The sequence below is a fragment of the Procambarus clarkii genome, chromosome 37 (genome assembly GCF_040958095.1).
Source record: "Procambarus clarkii isolate CNS0578487 chromosome 37, FALCON_Pclarkii_2.0, whole genome shotgun sequence".
Lineage (NCBI taxonomy): Eukaryota > Metazoa > Arthropoda > Malacostraca > Decapoda > Cambaridae > Procambarus > Procambarus clarkii.
This window is the reverse complement of record NC_091186.1, coordinates 16,314,182-16,324,858: the sequence shown is the minus strand read 5'-3', so window position 1 is coordinate 16,324,858 and position 10,677 is coordinate 16,314,182. Positions and strand designations below refer to the sequence as shown.

At 46.2% G+C, this 10,677-nt stretch overlaps 1 protein-coding gene across 1 annotated transcript; it reads right to left on the bottom strand.

Annotated features, from left to right (window-relative positions):
* Positions 1-822: 822 nt before the first annotated feature.
* Positions 823-2,968, bottom strand: LOC138371832 (uncharacterized protein PFD1115c-like). Its single transcript, XM_069336858.1, has 2 exons — positions 2,588-2,968; positions 823-912 (listed from the first exon to the last, which is right to left on the bottom strand). Exons 1-2 carry the CDS (start codon positions 2,966-2,968, stop codon positions 823-825), a joined length of 471 nt encoding a protein of 156 aa, XP_069192959.1.
* Positions 2,969-10,677: the final 7,709 nt, after the last annotated feature.

The following is a 10,677-nucleotide window of genomic DNA, read 5'->3' as shown; positions in this document are numbered from 1 at the left end:
AACAAGTAGCAAGCGTCGTGGGCCAGCCACAACACAAAACAGGTTCCATGCTGATCCACTGTATCATTAGCCCAATGGGGCCAGAATATATGAGACGGACAGGGGGCAGATTGCATGAGATTGTCTGTCTCTCTCTCCCTTCCTTCCCCCCCTTTCTCTCCCCCTTCCGTTCTTCCCCTCCTCCTATTTCTTTCTCCCCCCCTCTTCTCAATCTCCTTTCCCCACGATCTTCTCCTCCTCCTCCTCCTCGCAACACTACTTCGAGCTCCCCTGCGCATCCCCATTACAGTGCTAAACTCATCACAACACAGGTGGAAGTGCTAAGTTTCGCCGGCACTATCCCTCCCTACGGACGGGATAGGCATGTCGGGGGTCGGGGAATCGAACTTGACAACGGAATGGAAATGGGAGGTGTATTAGGGTAGGTGGAGGGGTATATAGTGAGTTGGTGTGGAGCTTCGTCGTCCTCTTTGGGTCGTCGTGTCCTTGCAGTCGTCGATCTCGTCCAAGTTGTCGTTGTTTCATGATGTTGTTGGTGTTTGCTGTTGCAAACGTTTAACTCGAGCTATTGTAACTGTGGTGTATCACCCGCAGCTATCGTAGCCGGTAGCTGAGCGGACGGAACACTGGATGCGTGATCCTGTGGTCCCGGGTTCGTTCCCGGGGGCCGGCGAGAAACAATGGGCAGAGTTTCTTTCATCCTGATGCTTTGTTACCTAGTAGTAAATAGATACCTGGGAGTTAGTCAGCTGTCACGGGCTGCTTCCTTGGGGGTGGAGGCCTGGTCGAGGACCGGCTTGCGGGGACACTAAAGCCCCGAAATCATCTCAAGATAACCTTCAGATCGTCCTGTAGGCTTACATTGTGACCCTCGTCGCCGGTGCCAACTTCTCCGTCGGTCTCATGGTCTTTCTGGAGTCATCATTTATCTAAATAGTTTTTAAGTAATTCTCTTCTCTTCTTTAATTGTTTCTCTTTTGTCGTGACCGTGTTGGTTGGTTTGAGTTCTTTGGCCTCCTGCAGGTGTATAAACACCTGAAAATGATACCTCATCACCCGGATTGCATAAGAGAAGCAAGAGTCTAACAGTCTGGTTGATCAGACCACCAGCCAGGGGTTATATAGGCCTAATTTGTTGTTGTTGTTTTAGATTTAGCTACTCGGAACGAAATGTCCATGTAGCACGGGCTATGGTGAGCCCGTAATTGAGTTCGGTTATTCGCGATAACCTTGTTACTATGATATTTGGGTCAAAGTTTTAAATGGAGGTGGGGTTTCCTCCTTTTTCCCTGTATCTATTTCGCTTCTGTTTTAGTCGTGTTTTAATAACATTATCTTGGTGGCGGATGTAGGTGCAGAATGTTCACTAGTGAGTCCCATTCTTTAACGGCTTTTCTAATCATTGTAGTCGCTGGGGAATGTGCATTTACTGCAGCTGCTGTCGTTGGATTAGTGATGAGTTTGATGCGCAGGGCTTCGGTTGCTTCACATTGCAGTAAGTAATGCAATAGTGGCACCTCTGCTTAGGCCTAGCCGTTATTGTTGTTTTCGATTTAGCTACTAAGAACGAAATGTCCATGTAGCACGGGCTATGGCGAGCCCGTAATGGGCCTAGCCGTGGGGCCATTTATATACAGCTCCTCGAAGCACCTCAAGATGTGGAAAAAAAGGCGTTCCACTTCTGCAGGTTCCAACAGCTGGGTTGTACTCTTCCCGTCACAGTGTTGAACAAGTCATGTTGGCTTAACCTCCTAGTAACTACCTTATCTTACCTGTCTATGTCAGCCCACTTAGCTACGGGACCTTTTACTGTGTGTCTGGCTTTGTTTGTCAGTCTCTTGGCCCTGGTGATGGTGTAGTGTTATCGTGGGGCAGCTCGAACAAATCCACAAGGGCCGTGACGAGGATTCGAACCTGCGTCTGGGAGCATCCCAGACACTGCCTTAATCGACTGAACTACGACAGGGTTCAAATTTGTGTAAAATAAAATGTGGATTTGTTCATTTGATGCATCACGTTAGTGTGATCTCTGTGTGTGGTGGGGCAGCTCTGTCGTCCTGCAGGGAGGAGTGAGAGAGAAGAGCCAAGGAGGAATGAGAGACAGGCAGGGATGAGATAAGAGAATGAATCAGAGAATAGTAAGTCAGGGGAGGATTGAAAGAGCAGACCGTGAACTTTGAATTGTAATCAAGAAGTAAAAGTGAATCTGCAAGAGTGAGAGAGACGTGAGTAAGAGTGAGAGAGACACAGAGACACACATGAGTAAGAGAGCGAGTCGAAAACTGTAAGTTGTCCTTAAAGAAAGTAGGTCAGAGGTCACAAGGTCAATGATGCTGCAGCCAATCACGAGGATGAAGCTGAGTATTGCAACAGTGATCTTATGTTGATTTCTCGTGTTGCTGTGTCTGTTTCTCTGGTTCCACCAGGACCTCGGCCTGGTAGGCTGTTCCGGACGCCCCATGCATGGTGCCTGCGGACACCCCCCCCCCACCCCTTCCATGTTCGAAACTTCCCCCCCCCCCCTCTTATTTTTTCGAACTCTCTTTCCTTTCCTTCCTCGTTCCTCGAGGGACTTGCGATGTCCTACCAACGCTGTTTCAAATGTTTCTTTCCTTGACTCCTGTTGCGTCATCTGTGGCACCTCTTGCGTCATCTGTGGCACCTCTTGCGTCATCTGTGGCACCTCTTGCGTCATCTGTGGCACCTCTTGCGTCATCTGTGGCACCTCTTGCGTCATCTGTGACACCTCTTGCCTCATCTGTGGCACCTCTTGCGTCATCTGTGGCACCTCTTGCGTCATCTGTGGCACCTCTTGCGTCATCTGTGGCACCTCTTGCGTCATCTGTGGCACCTCTTGCGTCATCTGTGGCACCTCTTGCGTCATCTGTGGCACCTCTTGCGTCATCTGTGGCACCTCTTGCGTCATCTGTGGCACCTCTTGCGTCATCTGTGGCACCTCTTGCGTCATCTGTCACTCCTCTTGCGTCATCGTAATGGCATTTCTCGTTGTCATCTGACGAGTGGACGTAGCGCATGCGCTACTAGCAATAATAACATATACTTATCTTGAACAGAAAGACAGGTTTGAAGAGAAAGTTGGACAAGAGAGAGAGCGAGAGAGAGAGAGAGAGAGAGAGAGAGAGAGAGAGAGAGAGAGAGAGAGAGAGAGAGAGAGAGAGAGAGAGAGAGAGAGAGAGAGAGAGACAGAGACAGAGAGAGACAGAGAGAGACAGAGAGAGACAGAGAGAGACAGAGAGAGAGGGACAGAGAGAGACAGAGAGAGACAGAGAGAGAGAGAGAGAGAGAGAGAGAGAGAGAGAGAGAGAGAGAGAGAGAGAGAGAGAGAGAGAGAGAGAGAGAGAGAGAGAGAGAAAGAGAGAGACAGAGAGAGAGACAGAGAGACACAGAGAGACAGAGACAGAGAGAGAGACGGAGGAGATACGAGCCATTGCCCCAGCCTTACCCCACAATGCAACACGTGAGACAATGGCAAGCTTCGGCCGGGCCAGAACGAGATCATTAAATGACCTGTTCCCCTCCACCAGTTTTTCCACAGTCCGCGGGGTCGCTGCCGTAATTCGGATCGCATTCCAGACCATTTACTCTGCGGTCCGACCCGCTTGGCGGAGCCCCTCCAGCACCGCGGTAATGGTAGAAGATCCTTGCGGAGGAGCCTATATCGAGAGGCTCCGGAAATGTGTGTGTGTGTGTGTGCACGCAAAGGAGAGGCTCCGTATCGAGAGGCACGTATCGAGAGGCTCCGGAAATGTGTACTCACCTATTTGTGCTTGCGGGGGTTGAGCTTTGGCTCTTTGGTCCCGCCTCTCAACCGTCAATCAACTGGTGTACAGGTTCCTGAGCCTACTGGGCTCTATCATATCTACATTTGAAACTGTGTATGGAGTCAGCCTCCACCACATCACTGCCTAGTGCATTCCATCCGTTAACTACTCTGACACTGAAAAAGTTCCTTCTAACGTCTCTGTGGCTCATGTGGGTACTCAGTTTCCACCTGTGTCCCCTTGTTCGCGTCCCTCCAGTGTTGAATAGTTTATCCTTGTTTATCTATCCTTGTGTGTGTGTGTGTGTGTGTGTGTGTGTGTGTGTGTGTGTGTGTGTGTGTGTGTGTGTGTGTGTGTGTGTGTGTGTACTCACCTATATGTACTCACCTATATGTGCTTGCAGGATCGAGCATTGACTCTTGGATCCCGCCTTTCTAGCTATCGGTTGTTTACAGCAATGACTCCTGTCCCATTTCCCTATCATACCTAGTTTTAAAAGTATGAATAGTATTTGCTTCCACAACCTGTTCCCCAAGTGCATTCCATTTTTCTACTACTCTCACGCTAAAAGAAAACTTCCTAACATCTCTGTGACTCATCTGAGTTTCAAGTTTCCACCCATGTCCCCTCGTTCTGTTATTATTACGTGTGAACATTTCATCTATTTCCACTTTGTCAATTCCCCTGAGTATTTTATATGTCCCTATCATATCTCCTCTCTCCCTTCTTTTCTCTAGTGTCGTAAGGTTCAGTTCCTTCAGCCGCTCTTCATATCCCATCCCTCGTAGCTCTGGGACAAGCCTCGTCGCAAACCTCTGAACCTTCTCCAGTTTCTTTATGTGTTTCTTCAGGTGGGGGCTCCATGTGTGTGTGTGTGTGTGTGTGTGTGTGCACGTAAAGGAGGAGAAGAATGGATCCCTACAAATATTTTTTCCTCTTGGCTTTATTTGGTCTGGTGGGTAGAGCGACGCGGCCCTCGCTACTAGTAGGGTCGGCGTTCGATCCCCCCGTTGGTCCAAGAGGTAATAAATGGGCTTCCAAGTGCTGTATATTCTCGTGATTTTCTCCTGTTGATTTTCTTATCTTAGTTTAAGCTCTTCATAGGATCAAGAAGATTGATTTGACAGCCTCGCTTAATGAACACATATCCGTTTAACTGTGTAATTAACGAACAGGATCACAATAATCTTAACTGGTTCACAAGACGTATTAACCACGTCCAAGCAAACACAACGTTTGTTTAACGTCAATTAAACGTATGGAATGACGTAATATAAGTGAGAAAATCTTTGGAGAAGGCCTATCCTCTTTTTTAAGTTGCCACAACACACGAAATAAGGGCTACTAAAACGCTCCAACCCAAGCCACCTACCTAACCTAACCAACACACGTATAGAAAACGTCCTTGTGTGTGAGCCGCTACTTTTTATAGTACCCCTTATTTTGTCCGTTTAAGGATTGTTACGTCAAAATACTAGTGTGATATTTAAGAGAACATGCTTGACCCCCTGGACCACAATATCCCTAAAGTTGCACACATATATATATATATATATATATATATATATATATATATATATATATATATATATATATATATATATATATATATATATATATGGCCCTTGGAATGCCCATAACCTTTTACGGGGTATTCATGCCCGTGCCACCTTTTGGGTGGCTTAATCTTCATCAATCTTTGCCCATAACCTCTTGGACCAACGGGGATCGAACGCCGACCCCGCAAGAAACCCAATAGGCATTTATTTGTGGTTTGTGTTTGCTGGGATCCGCGGGGACTATAAGTTGTCTTTCATTGTCTGTCGTCATACGCAGCATAAAACTTTTATATAAGGAGTTATAGGTTGTTGGGAAAATTAAAAATCGTCGTCGGTAATATTTGGCTAAATCTGGACTGAATGTAAAAGATATTTGCTCAAGCCGCAGTACATATTTGTGCCGTCACCGAGATCAGAATTTCACTCGCCTGGATTAGCGGGTTGAGGCTGGCTATTGCTGAGTTCATCCTTCTGCGAGTCCTGGTTCAGTTCCCGAGGTTCATTTTAACCTGGGTTAGCGGGTTGAGGCTCGCTATTGCTGAGTTCATCCTTCTGCGAGTCCTGGTTCAGTTCCCGAGGTTCAATTTAACCTGGGTTAGCGGGTTGAGGCTCGCTATTGCTGAGTTCATCCTTCTGCGAGTCCTGGTTCAGTTCCCGAGGTTCAATTTAACCTGGGTTAGCGGGTTGAGGCTCGCTATTGCTGAGTTCATCCTTCTGCGAGTCCTAGTTTAGTTCCCGAGGTTCATTTTAACCTGGGTTAGCGGGTTGAGGCTCGCTATTGCCGAGTTCATCCTTCTGCGAGTCCTGGTTTAGTTCCCGAGGTTCAATTTAACCTGGGTTAGCGGGTTGAGGCTCGCTATTGCCGAGTTCATCCTTCTGCGAGTCCTAGTTTAGTTCCCGAGGTTCATTTTAACCTGAGTTAGCGGGTTGAGGCTCGCTATTGCTGAGTTCATCCTTCTGCGAGTCCTGGTTCAGTTTCCGAGGTCCATTTTAACATGGGTTAGCGGGTTGAGGCTCGCTATTGCCGAGTTCATCCTTCTGCGAGTCGTGGTTCAGTTCCCAAGGTTCATTTTAACGGGTATAGGTGAGGATTGTTATGAACCTGTTATAAACCATGGGGGCTTGATAGCTGAGTGGTCAACGCTCGGGATTCGTAGTCCTGAGGTTCCCTGGTTCGATCCCCCGGCGGAGGCGGAAACAAATGGGGCAGAGTTTCTTTCACCTCTGATGCCCCCCTGTTCACCCTAGTAGTAAATAGGTACCTGGGAGTTAGACAGCTGCTACGGGCTGCTTCCTGGGGATGTGTAACAAAAAAGGAGGCCTGGTCGAGGACCGGGCCGCGGGGACGCTAAGCCCCGAAATCATCTCAAGATAACCTCACCGGTTCATACCGTCCCGTGACCCCTATACCGTCCCGTGACCCCTATACCGTCCCGTGACCCCTATACCGTCCCGTGACCCCTATACCGTCCCGTGACCCCTATACCGCCCCGTGACCCCTATACCGTCCCGTGACCCCTATACCGTCCCGTGACCCCTATACCGTCCCGTGACCCCTATACCGTCCCGTGACCCCTATACCGTCCCGTCTCCGCTCCACTAACGAACCTCACAATCTGTCACTATTACCCGCTAAAGGACTGCTGTCACCACTACATCTATCTACACGACGAGGGGACACCACCATCTCCCCTCCCCCCCTCCTCATAATGAGGTCCACCGTCCATCACCATCTGATGATATACCGTTCCATCTGTATTTATTTGGATGATGAATACCTTTTGTACGACCATTTTTTTACCACCTTTTTACATTTACTTTTCATTTACATATTTATATTTATTTATTTTACATTTACGAAGGTAAAGAAACTGGCGGATGTGAACTAATTTCTCGAATTAATGAATGAATTAATTAACTAATGAATTAATTTTTTCTAATTTTAATTATTTCCATAAGAAAAAGACCTGTTGACCTATCTGATTGGTGTATTTTATTGGGGGGTAATTATGGGGGTTGTAATTAACGATGAAATGACTCGTTACATAGAACCATAGATAAGGTGAGTATGAGGAGACGGCGCCAAGACAGTATACTCACGGGAGACATCTCCCGTGAGTATAAGGAGAAGGCGCCAAGACAGTATACTCACGGGAGACATCTCCCGTGAGTATAAGGAGAAGGCGCCAAGACAGTATACTCACGGGAGACATCTCCCGTGAGTATAAGGAGAAGGCGCCAAGACAGTATACTCACGGGAGACATCTCCCGTGAGTATAAGGAGAAGGCGCCAAGACAGAATACTCACGGGAGACATCTCCCGTCACGCAGGGTGCAGTCGCACCTCCACAGATCTCCAGTATCAGCTCTTGATACTGGTAATGGCTCAAAAGGGCCACCACTTACGGGCTATTCGTGCCCGTGCCACCTTTTGGGTGGCTTAATCTTCATCAATCAATCACAGTATACTATATACAACTTGTAAGGCAGGTGAGGACAATGAGCTGGGATATGAATGTTGCGTGAATATGAATGTTGCGTGAATATGAATGTTACGTGAATATGTAACATTCATGACCCGAAAATAGCATCACACATCTGCCTTTTTTTTAAGATTTCCAAAAGGCCTTGTCATAAAATGTTAAATCTAAGGATATTGCAAGTATTGTATATAGGATTATATATCCGAAGGAAACAGGGAAGGAGGGGAATTATCAAGGGGAAAGCACCAAGCCATTGCGACTATATAGCACTTGGAAGGGGTCAGGATAAAGATTTGGGATGGGACGGGGCGGAAAGGAATGGTGTCCAACCACTTATGGACTGTCGGGGATTGAACGCCGACTTGCATGAAGTGAGACCGTCGCTCTACCGTCCCGACCAAGAGGTGGGGTTAACGACAGACGGCAATACATCGCTGCTTGAGAAGAGGACCTTGCAGCGACACGGGTTCGAATCCTGGCCGGGTCAATTAGAGTTCATAGTTATCTATGACTTGCTTATTCCTGCAGCTTTCTCACACACACATTATATATATATATATATATATATATATATATATATACGGAAAATCCACAGAGAAATGTGAAAGGAAGTGAACGTTTCGGCGTGATTAAAGCCGTTGTCAACACCAGACTGACTAGAGGAGAGAGAGAGAGAGAGGGCACAGGTCAACACCTGGAACCTGACCAACCCATCTCTAGGAAAAGAACTAACCAGAAACAGGTATAGCTTAGCCTAAAGAGGATTAAGCGGTCAGAGAATAAGGATGAATGATTAAAGAAAAACCTCATGAACACACAATATATGAATATACAATTATAATGAGACATTGTAAGCTTCTCTATCAGAGGTTTTTCTTAAACTGTTGTGCAATATTATAACTTAAAAATGGATCAAGTTTGTACATTCCAGTACTAACATTAAGAAGATTTGCACACTGATTAGAGCAGACTCAATGAAATTCCGTTCCACGAAACCACCACAATTGGTAATGCTTTTCGCCCCATTCCAGTTAATAGTGTGATCACATAAACTCGTGTGCAGATACAATGCATTAGACGTTTGGGCAGTTCTAATACTATAAGCATGTTGTGACAACCGCAATTGTAAGGATTTTTCTGTTTGTCCAAGGTACACAAAATCACAATCATAAAAATTATCAGTGTTTTGTGATCGTCAATTGCATTATATATATATATATATATATATATATATATATATATATATATATATATATATATATATATATATATATATATATATATATTCACACACAGTTTGAAACCAGAAAAGAAACCAAGAAGAACAATAGAGGAAATAGAAAGGTAGATAGAACGACAACCAAGTTGCCGTTTGATTCCTGATGGACCAAGTTGAATACCCTCTTCCTTCCCTTCCTTCTCAAATACAATCCACATGCCACATACTGACGGTAGGTAGTTAAGCGCTCTCTCTTAATGCCCTTACCTCAAACACACTCAGTAAAGCATAGTTGCTTAAACAAAAACATAAAAATAAAGATAAACTATCCTGCTTCTATACGCAATGAAATCACAAGAACGGGATGTATCAGTGACAGAACATTGAGGCAATGTAGTAGGTTCGAACTCTCTTCCGTGGACGAACCGATCCCATTTGTATGGCGTCAAAATTTCCTCGCGTAACTAGAACTTGACGTAAAGTATGCTGCGTTTTTCTCACTGACAAACAACGTCAAAGGCGATGGGGGGGGGGAGGAGGGAGATTGGAAAGTTTTGAAAGAAAAACAAATGATGAAAAGAAATGATAAGGCCGATAGGTGCGAAACGTCGAATACAAGTAAATCTATTCTCATGTTCGTTGAGAACATGAGAATGAGAACGTTTACAAATAAATCTATTCTCCCGAGGGCGATAATGCTCATTAGAGGTACAAGTAATCATCCCCTCTCATTGTGGAGTATGTTCCTCATTGCGAGGAACAAGCCCCCGCGATGAGAAACAAAAATATTAAAACATTTCTCATCAAAGAAACGTATAATTTGATGTGATACGATAAAAGTTATTAAGATGTTGAAGAAACTAAAGATACATAACTTGGCATGTCTCCGTACTTGAACATTTTACCGAATTGGGTGTTTGATGAGACATCGAACAGACACATCGAAGTGTCCCACTTAGCAATTCGAGTTCGTGGAAACACTTTCCACTGTACATGCCACCAACAAATTAACGCTGAACAAGAGTGAACAAAGAAATCAAAACTCCAATTACACCCCCTATTGCCTAAGGCTCTTGCTTCGGAGCACTCGGAGCAGAGTTCGAACTCTCTCTTTCGCGGCTCCTACTGATGTTATCACTGGAGCCTAAAGAGAGATCTCTTCGTCCCTGATGCAATGAGCTCGTAATGCAAGCGTCTTCCTGTGTACCTTCCGAGGTACACAGGGAGGTACACCATGCTCGAACCGAGGTACCGAGGTACACCATACTCGAACCCTTCCGAAGGGTTCCAGCATGGCAACTGGCACAGGTATGGGAGGGTGAGGACGGCGTGGACTCCAGTAGTCACGTTTCAGGGATGAACCTGCGGATCTCGAAGTCCGGATGAGGCCTCGTTGTCTCCGGGTGGTTTGGAGATATCGAAGGGGAGGAGACCCGGTTGTTTCCGGGGCGGTGTGAAGCCAGGGAGAGGGGAGGAGAGCCGGGTATCTGAGGTGGTAGGAAGAGGGCTGACCGTTTCTAGGATGCAAGCCACAACAGTCTCTTAACTCCCAGGTGTTTATGTCCTGTCAGGTGCACAGAGGCATCAGGTCTCGGTGACAGAGAATGGAAAAAAAAACCACCTTAACCGCTCAG